This window comes from Barbus barbus (genome assembly GCF_936440315.1).
Source record: "Barbus barbus genome assembly, chromosome: 21".
In the NCBI taxonomy this organism is placed as follows: domain Eukaryota; kingdom Metazoa; phylum Chordata; class Actinopteri; order Cypriniformes; family Cyprinidae; genus Barbus; species Barbus barbus.
In genome coordinates, this window is record NC_136749.1 from 11,957,848 (window position 1) to 11,975,422 (window position 17,575).

General features: G+C 36.9%; 1 protein-coding gene across 1 annotated transcript; it reads left to right on the plus strand.

Annotated features, from left to right (window-relative positions):
- The first annotated feature begins 196 nt into the window (after window positions 1–196).
- nradd (neurotrophin receptor associated death domain) lies at window positions 197–13,251 on the plus strand. The gene is made up of 6 exons (XM_079444675.1): window positions 197–578; window positions 5,805–5,937; window positions 6,051–6,419; window positions 8,757–8,988; window positions 9,168–9,310; window positions 11,428–13,251. The coding sequence occupies exons 1-6, from the start codon at window positions 525–527 to the stop codon at window positions 11,739–11,741; spliced, it is 1,245 nt and encodes a 414-aa protein (XP_079300801.1). The 5' UTR covers window positions 197–524; the 3' UTR covers window positions 11,742–13,251.
- Window positions 13,252–17,575: the final 4,324 nt, after the last annotated feature.

Genomic DNA, 17,575 nt, shown 5'->3' on the forward strand with positions numbered 1-17,575 from the left:
TGCCAATAACATATTTCAAAATATTTGTGTGACACTGGTCTGTTGTATTGCTGATATGGCCATGTAATAAATAAGCACTAAAATTATTTTCCCACAAGAAACTAGGATCTATCCACTTTTCTCCATCGCTCTCCAGTCTGTCCAATCAGAGCTGTATCTGGGGGCTCATGTCCATCCCCTTCAGAAAAAGCTATTTAGTCACCAGCTGACCGTGACTCGAGCAGCAGTCGAGTGAAGGATCAGCACTAACTAGCAGATTTCACTGTAGAGACAGAAAAAGACATGATGCATTAATGTTTTGAAGCTTCATACGAGGATTATCCAGTAAGTTATACAGTTTCATCCTGGAAGTCTCGAAGAAAAAACACTTGTGTGAGAAGAAGATAATGTTCATATCTTTGGAGGAGAGCGCCAAACACTTTGAACAGGGACTGTAGATGTCTTATGTTTATGCTTTGTGGTTGCATTAGTGGGGTTTGAGCACAAGAGACTCGTTGTATTATATCCCAAACACAGGAAAACTCATGAAGGGAGCAATGGCAGCGCTTCAGCTCTGTTTGTGGATCTTGGCTGTAAAGGTGAGTTATTCGTTATTCTGCTTTACAGTATTTCATATATGACTTTTAAACTCGTAACAGCTCGTTTAGTTTTTTATTTGAGTTCGGGTGGCTGTAAACACACAGTTTTCACTGTTCATATTTTCCAATGTTACTAGGTCTTTCCAGTTGCTTTTTAATTAGCCTACAGGAGCGCTTTGTAACACTTTTTTTTCCATGTTTGCTTCGAACTGAAATAATTTAGAAATCCACAACTTATGAATTTAATGCCAATTAATGTAAAGTTCAGAAAAGTGTACTGTTGTTACCAACCTACTCTTTGTAAAACTAATAAAGTTTATTGTGGTAATTAAATGCACTTGTTCAAAATAAATAAACTACACCCACACTTTTTTTAAATTTTAAACAATTTTATTGAAACGTAGGACATTTTAATTCAAAATATAAATAAATAGTATCACATTAATCAGGAGAATCTGATTCAGATGACACCTCTTTCATTTAGCATTCTTTAACATATAAGAAAAAATGAAATAAGTTTGACATTGAAGTTTATTTTCTTCCCTCAAAATAGCTTGGTTCTAATTGATTAAGCTGAAGATGTTGCATTACAACACCCCACATTCTCCCCTAGAATGTGTTTTGAACTATATTAGTCTGTCAGGGATTCCGTATATGATTGATTATATGTGTTTTGCAAACATGTTGTATTATGCAGATTGTTATTTTTCGGTACTTGTGTGGATAATATGTTCCTTCTATGATTTGTTTTTACACTGTGTATTGCTTGGCACAAAAGTAAAGGGGTCAAGGACAGGAAAGTAACACCCTTTGTCTCGTAGGATGTGCATAGCACAACTTCTGTGTTTTTTATCACACTGGTTCCGTGTAATAATCCAAATGGAAAGATATCTCATCATGTTTTCCGAATGACAAATTATGCTCCAAGAAATACGCCCTGCAGATGTCAACGCAGAGCCAAATGGTCGTGTGATTTATTCTCGTTAAACCGAACACCAAAATAAAAGGCGGCTTTGTCACTCCAAATTAACTACCACTGACTTTTCAGGTCAGTGGTAGTTAATGCATTAAATGCTACAGGCCTGATCCAGATCCATGTCTCCTGATCCAGATCCATGTGTTCAAGCAGTCTGTGGGGGAGCCAGGGATAGCAGCACCCCCCTCATGTCTGTTGGTTGATAGGCAACCACAGCTTAAGTACTGCTGGGGCCGGGATATCCGGAGCATTGTAATTATCATCATTTTCTCTTGGTCTGTGGAGAGCTAGGGGGTAGAATTTGCAGCTCAGTAATTTGACTTTCCATTTAGCCACATCACTTTACTTCTTTTGGTGGGGGTAGAATCGCGGTTTCTTCTTGAACTCCCAACCTCATTTTTTTTCTTCCTTCTCTCTTGTTCCCGGCTTATTTTGACAGAGAAGCCCACTGTCTCTGGCAGCAGACTGACACTTTTGTAAATGGTCTTGAAGTTCTACAGGCCCGAGACCATGTTCAGCCTGCCGTTTAATGTGTTCTGCCTCTTTTCTGAAATGTAGATTCTGCTACTGTTGGCTGCAGTGAGATAAGATAGTGGTCAGTCTCTAGCTCAGTCTCTGTGGATGTCTGTGGTTGTATGTTTAGTTGGTTGGGGGTGAGGGGTCAATCACTGTTGCCTGGGGCTCATGGATCCTTTCATGTTCTCATCATTCTCTTTCCAAACTCATGGGCAGCACACATGTGCTCATATATCACCCAGTTGATTGATAACGTTAATAATTGCAAAAATTGTTTTAAGTTTATGTCATTGTATAATTAAATATGAACTGATTTTCATAAATGTTCCGAAACGGAAACCTGAAGTCTGAATAAAGCCAGGTTCAAAATTCTCGTTTCGTTTTGTTGACATATTTGAGTTTTTACAGTCAGGATTTTGGATGTTATTTTATCACTCCATAAATCAGAAAAATATCGTCACCAGCCACCATTATGGAATAAAACCATGCAAATCATATATGCGCACATATTCATTTTGAGAATACATATTCAGTTTTCTTTCTGCTACTCTGAACAAAGACATGTTATAAAAGCAAAATGTGCCGAAATTTCAAAACTGACAAGAGAATGAAAAAACAATGTTTTTTGTCTGTAGTGTCTTGCCTTAAAAGGATAGTTCACCCAAAATGGAAATTCTGTGATCGTTTAGTCACTTTCATGTCGTTCCAAACCTAACTTAGTTTCTTCTGTGGAACACACAAGACTTTTGACTTGAACAAAAACAGCTGAGACATTCTTCAGAACATCATCTTTTGTGTTCTGCAAAAGAAAGTTATACGTATGGAACAAGTACATTTTCAATTTTGGGTGAACTGTCTTTACAAAAGATCCCATCATTCAGCAAGCATGTGTGTGGGGTGTGTTTGACTTACATTTTGGGAACCAGTCAACAGTAAATGTGGCATCCAGACTGACATTGTCCCTCAGAGGAGGGAACGAGATGTTTGGGTAGATCAAAGACGTTTTGTGTGAAGTGGCATCATTGAAATGCATTATCTCTCTGCATTATGTGGAATCAGCACTTAGGCTGGAAGTCTCTGTAGTGTTTATGCCCCCCGCCCTCCCCTTCTCTGAGCTCTACATTCCTGCCTCTGCCCGAATGTTTATAGGTGATACATCATTTGTTTGCACTTTGTACATTCTATTTAGCTAGACTTAGGTACAAATTATATGGTGATATATTGTTATGGAGGATGTTAGGACCCCCCCCCCCCCCCCCCCCCCCAGCTTACTGTGTTTGGTGAGTATTAAGTATTAAACACCATATTAGGAAACTGACAACAAAAATTCCAATGATACTGCTCAGAAATTTCTCTCTGCCTATCTGTGCCCTCCCTTCCTTTCTGAGAAAATGTATTTTTGTTTTGTTTAATTTGTATTTTTATATGTGTGTGTATGTATGCATGTGTATATATATATATATATATATATATATATATATTATTCAATTAATATTTTATTTAAAATGAAATCAAATTATTTGTCATATATTAAAAAGTCATGTTGTGAAGTATTATTAAGATACATACAATTTAAATAAGTTCTTTAGTGCTGGGCAGCAATTAATCGCGTTTAATCACATCCAAAATAAGTTTTTATGTACATAATATATGTGTGTGTGTGTGTATATATATATATATATATATATATACAGATAGAAAGTTCAAAAGAACAGCTTTTTGTAATTTTTGTAACATTCTGAATGTCTTTACTGTCACTTGGTTAAGTTAATCTATCCTTGCTGAATAAATGTATTTCTTTCTTTCAATATAACAATCTGACTGAAAACTTTGATTGGTAATATGTATAATTTATTAACTTGTTTATTTACTACTGTAACTTCCATGGATTTCCCAATATTCAAGTTTGTGGTCGATCGGTTTTGGCTTTTTACATGACAGATTCTTAAATATTTAAATTTGGTCTCTTTCAGTATTGAATATCTCTTTATAAACCATGAAAAGGTGTATCAAAGCAAGCTGGTGTGGCTTAAATGCAGAAAGAAGCTGCTCTTTTTACTTACAAAGTGAAGTTTGTTGCCCTGTGGGTAACTGTGTACAAATGTGAATTAGCGTTTCTATGAGATTATGAGCCTGTGCACTCGTTCAACAGGTTTACACACGCTCACATCCCAACAGAGATCAGAGAGGAGAAGAGAGAGACATCAGAGAGGCTGTGTGGGGTTTGCTTTCCCTCTTTGGAGGAACTTTACATGTTAGGCATCTGTTGGCTCTTGTCAGAGCCCCAGGGGGGAGTTGTGAAGCGGAGGGGGTGTGTGAGGGGTTATTTTCCTAAACATATGCATGCCGCAGAACTGACCTTCTCTATCACACCTGCAGAGCTGAGGGGGGCATCAAAGTCTTCTGTTACCCAAACAGACGCGCACACACACATACATCACACCCTTCCCTGAGGTCCCAAGCTGCACCGGTATCCCCACTGCTGATCCGTCTGTTTGAAATGGGTGCTAATACACATAATGTTACATTTCCATGAGCAAGGAATCTTTTTAAACATCTCTTAATGATGCTCTGTCTCTCTCATTTTTGATATTGTTTTGTTATAGATGTGTGAAAGGGTGTGTTGTTCCACTATTTACACTCAAATTGGAGTGTTAAACTCACGAGGACTATTGAAACCCACTTCAGGCTCTCACAGGAAACACTGTGCAATTAAAATGCCTAAGCCCTGTTTAATGCAAAATCACAGGTGTGTGTGTGTGTGTGTGTGTGTGTGTGTGTGTGTGTGTGTGAGAGTGAGAGAACAGTGTCCCACATATGTCAGTGTGTGGACTACAAGATATGGCAAGTTTTCCTCCAAATTAAAAGCTGTAGTTTTAAGAAGTTGCTTGAATGTGTATCAGACTTTTATTTAGAACTTTATCATTTTTAACACCGCCCTGCATCATGAAATCCAATACTTATTTCTTATTCATTTTGGGGTGCTGATTCCAAAAATAGTGTCTGTTTTGCTCTAGCACATCATACAAAATATGATATGCATTTCAGAGCATTTCAGCTTTTGACAACCATTTGTGCGGTGAAGAGGTCTTAATCACCAGATAAAACTGACATGATTCCTATCTTCCTCTGAGCCAGGTTACAACTGTTTGTTCAATTCTTAGCCGATTTTTACATGTATGAAATAATTTTATGTCTGATCCTGATTTCAAGGTTAGAATTATGGCCAGTGACAAGAAAATGCAAACATGATCCAGGCAAGATGTTTTCTGCGACATCTGTAGGTGTTTTACTACATCAAGACAGAAAAATTGTGTATAAAAAAGAAAAAGCTTATTTATAAATCGGTTTATGTAAAGTTTGTTGACATTTACATGGAATATTTGAACATATTTTTTTGACTCCTTTGTAAAATGTAAGTTAAATTATACATTTTCCATCCATCCAATTTTGATTAGATCAGATTGAAAGTTTTAATATTTTTTAATTACATAATATTAGGCCTATTGTTTTGTTTTTTCAATTAAATTACCATTTATATAGTTTTTAGGGTTTTGAACATATTCCACAAAATATTTGAACATAATTTTCCAGCTGAAGATCAGTATATCTTCGTTTCATATAGTGAGACTTGAAAACATAAAATTGTCTTTTAGGTTACTAAGATCAAAATTATGCTACAAAATGCATGTAATTATTAATGTTAATTTGAATTGTGCTTGTTTGTTTCGCAGGTGGCGTTTGGTAAGGTCTGTACCAGTGAGCAGTTTACAAAAACAGGCGAATGTTGCAGCATGTGTGCTGCGGGCACTGGTTTGGTGAGCAGCTGTGGTCAGGAAGACACCAAGTGTCAGCCGTGTCAACATGGTGAGTGTTTTCAAAACATACATTTTTTATTTGAATAAATGCCTAGATGTAAATGTTGTTTTGCCAATATTTATTTCTGTATTATTGATAAAATGACTTTAAATCTCTCCCAGGTGTGTCGTTCTCAGACTCGGAGAGTCTGGCAGCTTGTCGTCTGTGCGCCCGCTGCCCCGCTGGCATTCCTGAACTGGCACGCTGCACGCCCACTCAGGATACCCATTGTGACTGCGGTGAGCATTTCTTCCTGTGGCGAGATGGTAACAGCACAAGTGGACTGTGCGCGGCCTGCTCCATGTGTGGGCGTGGAAGCGGAGTGGTTCGGGCCTGTGGGCCGCTGGGAAATACTGTATGTGAGCAGTGTAAACCAGGGACTTACTCAAAGGAGCAGAGTGACAGGAAACCCTGCGTGACCTGCTCACGCTGTACTGATGACGAGGTGGAGATCAGACCCTGCCAGCCGGACTCTGACACCGTCTGTATGGGTGAGTGCGGTGATCATCACATGCGGTGATCATGTGTTGCTGCATGTTTCCTAAATGCTGTATTAATCATTTAACAGTGAAATATTACAATAGTACTATATTTCTTATTTTGTTTAATAGTTTTATTCAGTAATACTAACAATAATAATAATTTTAAATAATAATAATAATAATCATTGTTATTATTATTTATTATTAATTTGCCAAAAGCATTATTAAAAGGATAAAATAAAAAAGCTTAGTAATTCGGCTTTACCTTTTATTTCTTATGGAAAAAAAACTGTGAAATAGTTTAATTTAAAATATTTGAGCAATATGAATAATATATAGTTTACTATATTTAGTATATTATATAGTTTAGTTTAAATTTGATTGATTTTAAAAGATTTTTGATAATAATTATGCTTATTATCAAATTAAGCTTGTTATAATTAAGCTTGTTAAAAATGGTATAAATGTTTTAAAACCCATATGAAAACAACATGAATTTATTTCTAAGAAATTGGCCCATGCTTGTTGAACTAGGTTTTGAAAGAAATTTTAAAGTAATTTCCTTTTCTGTATCTTGGGCCCTTTTACTTGTCATTGATTTGACACACCTGTTAGTAAATACGGTTGCCAATTCCAAACACTGACTGTGTGAACGTAACCCGAGATGCATGTGTGTCTTGGATGAAGATTGTGCCAAACTATATATAATAACATTTATGCGTGTGTGTGTGTGTGTGTATGGTTAGATTGTTAACATGTGGCAGACACCTGTGTTCAGTCAGAGAGAAGCTTTTGAGAAAATACAGCTCTCACTTTGACTTCAAATGTTCTTCTCATTCTTCAGTGAGCTTAGCAACAATCCAGTCATGATCAGATTAAGAAGATAAACACTTTTGTCTGATCTCTAAACAATCAAATGTGTCATTTTTAAAACTGTTTTTAGTGTAAACTGTCATTTAAAAAGTGCCACATCTTTAATTGATTGCATCTTAAACTTTGCCCTGAGGTGTGTTAAATGGGTTTAGAGGTTAACCAGCTGGCTAGTGGGTCGCATCCCACGTTGCCCTCTGTCCTCTGTAGTGTGGAGTCACCAGTTAGACCACTCGACCTTCCGAGGTCAGGACAGCCACACTGAGTGTTTGATCCACACAGGAAGCCTGTGGGGTGTGTGAGAGAGTGAGTGGACAAATGAATGCACGCATCTGTGTGATAGTGTGTGTGTGGGGTGGCCTGCATGATCTATTTCAGGATGGAGGGTGGGGGGCATGAATCCTCTTGACCATTCCACACTGTTCAACATTTCGATCTGGCATTTAGTCTGTCAGCTGTGCTGCGCCCACTGATGATGTGTTAATCAGACTCACAGCAGATGTGTGTCAGATGTGGGTTTCAAGTGAAGGCTAAAAAGAGCATTTCCTTTTTTTGCAGTCTAGGTGTTTAAGTGCTTCAGGGTGTACTTCAGTGTTTCAAATGTCTAGTCAGAACTAATGTGAGTCTAATGACTTTGAATTTATAAAGCTAGCACAACTTACTAGTATTCATTTTCAGATACATATATCGTCAATATTTAATTTAGATTTTAGTGCTTGATATTCAATTTAAATATATATATATATATATATATATAAATTGAATATCAAGCACTAAAATCTAAATTAAATATTGACGAATCATTAAAGCTACAAAAGTGATTTCCTCTTTTTTTCTTTTGTTCTTTGATTAACAGACGTCACAGCAGCTGGATTATTAGATTAATTGACTGCTATCACTTTAAGAGCTGCCACTGCTGAACGTGACGTGGATCTGACACACATGCTCGTAGTTTCGTTCGCGCTTGATGATATGATGAAATGATACAGGCTACAGCAGGCACTGCCATATTTGTGCGTGCAATTTAAGAGCACGTGCTACAAGCCCAGTATAACGGCTGACAGGACAGGAAGATGTTATTACTGACATATTGCCATATAATAACATCTCATCTGACCACAGTTCACTGTTATTCTACTGAAGATTTTCCATGCTCGTTTGACTATCGCCTGTCGCTAAGGTGTAGTTGGAGCACGCGTCTGAAAAGTCTCCTGTTTGATGTGCTCATAAAGACGTTCTGCGTCTAAATAAATGCAATTCTTGTCAAGAAAAAAGAGACAGAAGCAGCAGTTGTGAGTGGGGTGGCCAACCCTAGCTCCACCCCTGCCCTGTGTTAACTGCGTTAAATATTTTAACGCCGTTAAACTGGAAAAATTAATTGCCTGTGTTAACACGCTAATTTTGACAGCACTAATATACATATATCATTTTTATAAAGGCAGTTCAAAATGACCAAATGTGTGGGGTTTTTTTCAGTAAAAGACCTTAACATCCTGTCCCGTCCATCTGGTTCTGATGGTCCACTTGAATACCCCCGAAAGCCGTCTATGAATGAGGAAATTGAGAACAGGAGCAGCCCAGCACCAGGGTCTGGATCCCCTCGACTCACTCCACAGGACCAAGGGGGCAACAACAACAACATCTTGGTCTACGTGTCTGTACTGGCTGCGGTGGTGCTCGGCCTCCTGCTCTACGTCGCCTACAAATGGTGAGGTCATGCAGCAATCTAAAGAAGAAAAATACACTTGTTGCGAGGTTATGCACATGATTTACACAAATTCATTCTACTTGTATATGTAAGATTTAGAATACCATAACGTGTCTGTGAAGTGAAATAGTCTTCTTGTTTTTACTTGATGATAAACTTGTGATTTGGTGTGTGTCCAGCTGGAAGTCATGTCAGCAGAAGCAGGCTCTGGTGAAAGCACGGGTTGGCGAGTTGAATAATGTCGGGGAAGGAGAGAAATTACACAGCGACAGTGGCGTGTTTCTGGACTCTCACAGCCTTCAGGAAAGCCAGCCTAGCAAAGGTATGAGAGAACGGCTTAAACAGAGATAGGGTTGGCAATCCATACAGATTTCCTGATCATAATTTCTACCATTCATTCATCTTTTTAACAGTTAAAGAACTAGCTCATAAGAGTCATTTGTACTATTCATTTGTCTTTTTTAACCATTCATTTGAAGAAATCAAGCGTAGCGTTAGTTCTGGCAGGTCAGAGTCAAGCTTGCATCAGCTGACTCTGTGCGACACCTATCACCATATATAAGATCCTTCAGTATTATCAGCAGCTTTCGCATTACTCAATAGCTAATTATTAATTATTTATTAATTATTAATAGCTCCATCCCCAACTCCTCCTCTCGTCAGAGACTAATTTCTAAAATGTTACATTAAATTATTGAACTTTTATGATCTTTGCAATATATTTATGTTGGTTCTGTTCTGTTTACCCTGGGGGTTATTGCTGCTCTTATCCATGCTAGGCTGCATGGATGCGCAGGAAGTTCTTGCCCAGAACAGAAACATACCGCCAATGCAAACTATATGCTAAATGTCAGTCATCTTTGACAATAGTGGTCCTGACAGAACAATCTCGTAAGCATAATTTGTACTATCCATTCATCTTTTTTAACTGTTCATTAAAAAACTGGCTCCTAAGAGTCACTTGTTCTATTAATTCATCTTTTTTAACTGTTCATTAAAAGTATCGACTCGTAAGAGTAATTTGTGCCGTTCATTCATCTTTTTGAACTGTTCATTAAAAGTATCGACTCGTAAGAGTAATTTGTGCCTATCATTCATCTTTTTGAACTGTTCATTAAAAGTATCGACTCGTAAGAGTAATTTGTGCCTATCATTCATCTTTTTGAACTGTTCATTAAAAGTATCGACTCGTAAGAGTAATTTGTGCCGTTCATTGATCTTTTGAACTGTTCATTAAAAGTATCGACTCGTAAGAGTAAGTTGTGCCGTTCATTCATCTTTTGAACTGTTCATTAAAAGTATCGACTCGTAAGAGTAAGTTGTGCCGTTCATTCATCTTTTGAACTGTTCATTAAAAGTATCGACTCGTAAGAGTAAGTTGTGCCGTTCATTCATCTTTTGAACTGTTCATTAAAAGTATCGACTCGTAAAAGTAATTTGTGCCGTTCATTCATCTTTTTGAACTGTTCATTAAAAGTATCGACTCGTAAAAGTAATTTGTGCCGTTCATTCATCTTTTTGAACTGTTCATTAAAAGTATCGACTCGTAAAAGTAATTTGTGCCGTTCATTCATCTTTTGAACTGTTCATTAAAAGTATCGACTCGTAAGAGTAAGTTGTGCCGTTCATTCATCTTTTGAACTGTTCATTAAAAGTATCGACTCGTAAAAGTAATTTGTGCCGTTCATTCATCTTTTTGAACTGTTCATTAAAAGTATCGACTCGTAAGAGTAAGTTGTGCCATTCATTCATCTTTTTGAACTGTTCATTAAAAGAACCAGCTCATAAGTGTCATTTTTACTCATAAGTGTCATTTCATTTTTACTTATTTAGCTGTTCATTAAAAAACTGCCTCATAAGAGTGATTTGTTCTATTTATTTGTCTTTTTGAACCAATTGTTAAAAGAACAGAATCATAAGAGTAATTTGTATTATTAATTTGCCTTTTTCAACTGTCCATTAAAAGAATTGGCTCATAAGAGTCATTTGTTCCATGCATTCGTCTTTTTAAACTGTTCATTAAAAGAATGGGCTGATAAGAGTCATTTGTTTTAATTGTTTGTTTGTTTGTTTTTGTTCTCATAAGACCTTTTGGGTATCAGGTTACATTGGTTGTGTTGTATGTTATTTGGTTCACCAAAAATAATTAGTTCATATAAGTCATTAATTTTGGGAAATGGGCAACATTCGTCACATTTTGTTTTTAAATCACTAAAAAGATGATGTTAATAAGTCACTCAATTCGGGAATCTGGAGGCATTAGTTGAACTGTACATTTGATTCACAAAGAATTGGTTCATAAGAGTCATTTGTTTGTGAATTGAACTAAACTGGTTGCATTGGAAGTATTGTCACTTGTAGTTTACTGTAGGTTGCTTTCACTAAAAGTCTAAATGGCTGATTAGTTATTATTTGTTCCCTTTCTCACACGTTTCACAGGCAGTAAACGAGACAGCAAACAGGACACGCGACTTTATGTGAACCTGCCTCCTCAAAGGCAGGAGGAGGTAGAGGGGCTTCTCGCCGAGGGGGGCAGTCGGAGCTGGAGGCAGCTGGCGGCCACACTCGGTTACGAACAGGACCGCGTGGACGTCTTCGGACGGGGCCAAGACCCCATCCACACTCTCTTAACTGATTGGGCCCAACAGGAAGGCTCCACATTGGGCTTGCTCTGCTCCGCTCTCGCACGCATTGAACGGCCAGACATCATCAGCGCCCTCACCGCCCCCTCTCAAGGAGTGTCAGTGGTCTGAATACTTGAATATATTCCTCACGCCTTCATGAAAGTGAAAGAGACACTAAAATCATTGAGGAATTGCGTCAACCGACTCATTTTCGAATGCCTTGCTTGCACTAAGACTTTGAAGAGCAGGACTGGAAATAATAAGGGTTTTATTCAACATAATGTTTCACTTATGAATTTAGTTTCAACAGCTTGAGATGTTCCGCCACCTCAGAACATTTTCTGCTCAAGACAGATGTTTCCTCCAGTATTCAAGGGATGTTTATGCTTTATACTGTCCTCTTTGTAGTGTCGAAACAAACTGTGTTTTCTCCGAGACACATTCATGCTCAATGTTTTGGGTGGTTGTGGTTTCAGCTGTGGTTGGTATCAAAGAAACGGACATTTCGTGAACATTTCTGCGGCCTCGTGAATGACAGTTTTCCATTTGTGCGGAACGTATCGAAGCGCCAGAGAAAGCACCATGCATGCGATTCAATCGTGCTTTTGTATTTATATTTCAGCGCTTCTGCCGTTTGAACAATAGTCAACACCGAAGCTGGATGGAGTGTTCAGCTTTTATCCCGTGGCTTGTCAAGGCCAATGTAACACTGTGAGGTGTTTTATGGTTTCCAGAGAGGAAAACCACTAAATTGGCTGCACGAGGGAGTTGTATATTTGGATGCAAGGTCAAGTTGCCTGAGCAAGTGATTCTCCGTATTTCATTCACACTAGTGCATGGTTTGCACTTTAACCAACAATGCAACCTAAAAGTAATGTTATGTTTTTGTGAGTTATATGAGAGGAAAACTCTTTGGAGCCTTTATTTTGAACGCTCAGGTTTGTGCTTTGCTGGTTTACTCTGCCCATGTATATATTTTAAGGTCATTCTTTGTTAGTGCTGAGTTCTGGGTGAGACTTGATGGTTTCTGTGCTGAGATGCTTTTTGTAGAAACATTCATGTTTTGTATCTATCACTTATGTTTGTCCTTTTTAATAATGCAGCAATAATGTTTATAGGTCTCTTTGTATTTAAAAACAAATAAATAATACATAGTGTGAGCAAAGAAGTAGTATTTTATGACCCTGAGGATGTATAATGGTGCAGTGCTACAATGAAAACAAGATCTGAATTTGGGATTACAGAAAATATCTTGCATTTCAAAGGCCTCTTGTGCACTATTAACACAAACAATCAAATCTGGAGCCGCTGGGTCTGATTATGCTCTTGTTGTTGATTCATTCTTTTGATTTACTCATAATAATAATAATACACATCTCTTTTCCCTTCCTGTACATTTAAGCAACATGCTCTGAAAAAATAGTGTTTCACTTTAAAACCATGGCGAAAACTCAACTCGACAAAAAAAAAAAAAGAGCTGTGAGAAATGTAAATCTTTTGAGGGTGAAAATAATGTTGTGTTAATGCCAACTCAACACCCAACCAAAAACAGCAGTTTCTTGGCAGTCAGAATTTTCTGATGTAATGAGAAGCGATCACAATAGCATGCTTTGTTTACACAATAAACATTCTTGCCTGCACTTCTTCCTGTGGTTATTACAACATTCAGGAGTGTAGGAATGATTTTAAAAGAATGCATATATTAAATAGATGTTTTTTGCACTTATTAAATCGTTCCTAAAAACACTCACTGAAAAAAGTGGTAACATTTAAACTGATTTCACATCAAAAATATTGAATACATTAACCTAAATACATTATTTATGAATTAACAAAACATTATTCATTATTAATAAAACCAAATATTTATGCGATAAATCAGGTAGAAATAGCTCTTTTAAGATACAGCTGCTGGTTACCATATTTCACAAATGTTATACATTATATAATAGATACATTTTTAAAGATATTATTTTCAACCCTATGCCTTTAAAAAGACAAAACTAAGAATCATGCTTATTTAATTAAGGACTTACCATTCAAGCCAGAAACTTTATCATCATTTAGCAAGAGAGACACTGTTATCGGTTTTAAGGTATTCATGTTCCACTACAGTAATACTGTTTGAATGTACCGTATAACAGAATTGTTTTTAAATTTTAAATGCAATTACACCCTAATTAAAATAAACGATCTGGGGTGCATTTCCCAAAAGCAACGTTAGCTGACTATGGTTGTTAATTCTATTGAACTCTATTGGTAACGACGGAACTTGCGACCATAGTTGCTTTTGGGACACACACCCCTGAAACAATTAGCCTACACTTAGACCATTACATTTGCAGAAAACATACTTTGTGTTCAAAATTAGCCTAAAATGCAAAGTATTAAGCCTAGTTAGGGACAGTAAAGATGTATTTTCAAAAAGGCACAAACACAAAATAACATTTAAAATGTAAAAAAAAAAGTATATTCAGTTTGTTTTTTATGACATTCTGATTTGTTAATTTTTTGTAAACTTATAATTTTGTTATAGTACTGTTCTATAGTCGTGTTTTAGTTAATTGTATTAAACAAGGGTTATTTTGATCTAATGGAACCCCAACCAATTAAAAAACAAATATACAAAAATGTGTTGTTTCAGGGTTTTTTTCATAGATAAGTGAGATTTGAGTAATATTCTTTGACTATTGAACTGAGAAATGTTCCTGGTTTCTATTTCAGAACACCAAGAATGCAAACCTACTAGAAATCAGAGATACAACTCAAGAGCCATGCTTCTGAAAGACACTTATGAATGTGGGCAGAAAGGACAATTGGCCCTGCTGTTACTGTACAACGTTTTGCAGCTCCACAGGTGTGTGGATTTCCTAGTGCTCTCTCAGTTCACATCTCGCTGAAATATGTTAATGATTTCAATGACTGCTCTGGTAAGTTTGCAGGGACTTGGGCGGCTCGGCATGCCGTCACGTACTCCAGACGGAGCTGCTTAACTGCGGTCTGGAGAAGCCCAGCGGAATGCCCTGGCCCTGGGAGAAGGGCTCTGCAGAGGGGAGGGGAAACCAGCTCTGCTCAGATGGTTTCGGCACCATGTAGGCAGAGTCTGGAAGAGCCTCTAATGAAAGCACTGCACCACTTTGATTCTATGATTTAATAGAGCCAGATCTGTGCTGCGGTGGCAGTCACCCCATAGGGTTTAAAAGGGTTTAAAGTCAACATGTATTTACCTTAATATACATTCTTAGTTTTAATCTACATAATCCATCAGGGCACATTATTTTAAAGAAAAAAAAAAATCTGTTACATATTTGTTGGAATGCTAATAACTTGCCCCGCTTCTGAAAGGACATTCCTTTTTGGCTGACTTCACATATGATACATTTGTGAGGGAACCACTTCCTAAAATAAGAGCAACTATCTTTCATGAATTAATACTACTTACTGTATATTAAAATAGCATGATATAAAAATGTTTTTCAAAGTTAAATGGACTTTTATATTGTCATTGTACTGAAGCACCTTCCAAAAATATAAATGTGTATTAGCATTTATGCATATTAAAATAGATAACTGTGATATTAAACAATTGTTTCCAAAGATAATTTGGCTTTTTTTTTTACATTATACAGCCAAAATAAGTAATTTATGTGTATATATACACTCACCTAAAGGATTATTAGGAACACCATACTAATACTGTGTTTGACCCCCTTTCGCCTTCAGAACTGCCTTAATTCTACGTGGCATTGATTCAACAAGGTGCTGAAAGCATTCTTTAGAAATGTTGGCCCATATTGATAGGATAGCATCTTGCAGTTGATGGAGATTTGTGGGATGCACATCCAGGGCACGAAGCTCCCGTTCCACCACATCCCAAAGATGCTCTATTGGGTTGAGAGCTGGTGACTGTGGGGGCCATTTTAGTACAGTGAACTCATTGTCATGTTCAAGAAACCAATTTGAAATGATTCGAGCTTTGTGACATGGTGCATTATCCTGCTGGAAGTAGCCATCAGAGGATGGGTACATGGTGGTCATAAAGGGATGGACATGGTCAGAAACAATGCTCAGGTAGGCCGTGACATTTAAACGATGCCCAATTGGCACTAAGGGGCCTAAAGTGTGCCAAGAAAACATCCCCCACACCATTACACCACCACCACCAGCCTGCACAGTGGTAACAAGGCATGATGGATCCATGTTCTCATTCTGTTTACGCCAAATTCTGACTCTACCATCTGAATGTCTCAACAGAAATCGAGACTCATCAGACCAGGCAACATTTTTCCAGTCTTCAACCGTCCAATTTTGGTGAGCTTGTGCAAATTGTAGCCTCTTTTTCCTATTTGTAGTGGAGATGAGTGGTACCCGGTGGGGTCTTCTGCTGTTTTAGCCCATCCGCCTCAAGGTTGTGCGTGTTGTGGCTTCACAAATGCTTTGCTGCATACCTCGGTTGTAACGAGTGGTTATTTCAAAGTTGCTCTTCTATCAGCTTGAATCAGTCGGCCCATTCTCCTCTGACCTCTAGCATCAACAAGGCATTTTCGCCCACAGGACTGCCGCATACTGGATGTTTTTCCCTTTTCACACCATTCTTTGTAAACCCTAGAAATGGTTGTGCGTGAAAATCCCAGTAACTGAGCAGATTGTGAAATACTCAGACCGGCCCGTCTGGCACCAACAACCATGCCACGCTCAAAATTGCTTAAATCACCTTTCTTTCCCATTCTGACATTCAGTTTGGAGTTCAGGAGATTGTCTTGACCAGGACCACACCCCTAAATGCATTGAAGCAACTGCCATGTGATTGGTTGATTAGATAATTGCATTAATGAGAAATTTAACAGGTGTTCCTAATAATCCTTTAGGTGAGTGTATATATATGTGTGTGTGTGTGTGTGTGTGTGTGTATTAGTGCTGTCAAACGATTAATCACATTCAAAAGAAAAGTTTTTTTTTTTGCATAATATGTGTGTGTGTACTGTGCTAATTTATTATGTATATATAAACACACAATGTATTTTCAATGTATTTTGAAAATATTTACATGCATATGCATTTATATATTTATATTCTATATAAATATATTTAATATATAAACATCATATGTTTCTTAAATATATACATGCATTTGTTTGTATTTATATATACATAATATACACAGTACACACTCATATTATGTAAACAAAAGCTTTTATTTTGGATGTGATTAATCGCGATTAATGGTTTGACAGCACACACATATGTATATATATATATGTGTGTGTGTGTGTGCGTGTGTATGTATATACATATTCCTTTATGAAAAATACATAAAAATACAAATTAAAACAAAAATATGTATTTTCTCAGAAGTTAAGGTAAGGCACAGATAGTTAAAAAACAGAATATTCAAAATAGAAATCTTTTCTAACAATGTCTTTTTTGATCCACTTCAAATGTTGACTACTATATATAGTTCTTTTGAGCTTTTTATTCATCAGTACCACAGATCAGAATGAATTCTGAAGGATCACTGAAGTCTGGAGTAATGGCTGATGAAAATTCAGCTTTGCATGAGAGGAATAAATTATATTTTGAAGCAAAATAGAAAATAGAAAACTGTTGTTTTAAATTGTAATACTATTTCACAATATTACTATTTTTTATCAAATAAATGCAGTTGATGAGCCAAAGTAAAAAAAAAAATAAATAAATAAAAAAATAAAATAAAATCTTGCTGATACCAGCGGATACCAAACTTTTGAATAGCAGTATTTCCAATCAACAACCAATGGATAGAACTAAAATGTTACATCTTACATGTTTTTTTTTTTTTGTGCATCACAATTGCTACTGCATATTTATCACAACTTAATTTTTCATTTTAATCAGCTTTTTTTTTTTTACTGTTTTTACTTCCACAGACCCCCTTTGTGGACCCCAGTTTAAAGTTTAGGCTACTGTAGCACATTTACTCCCAG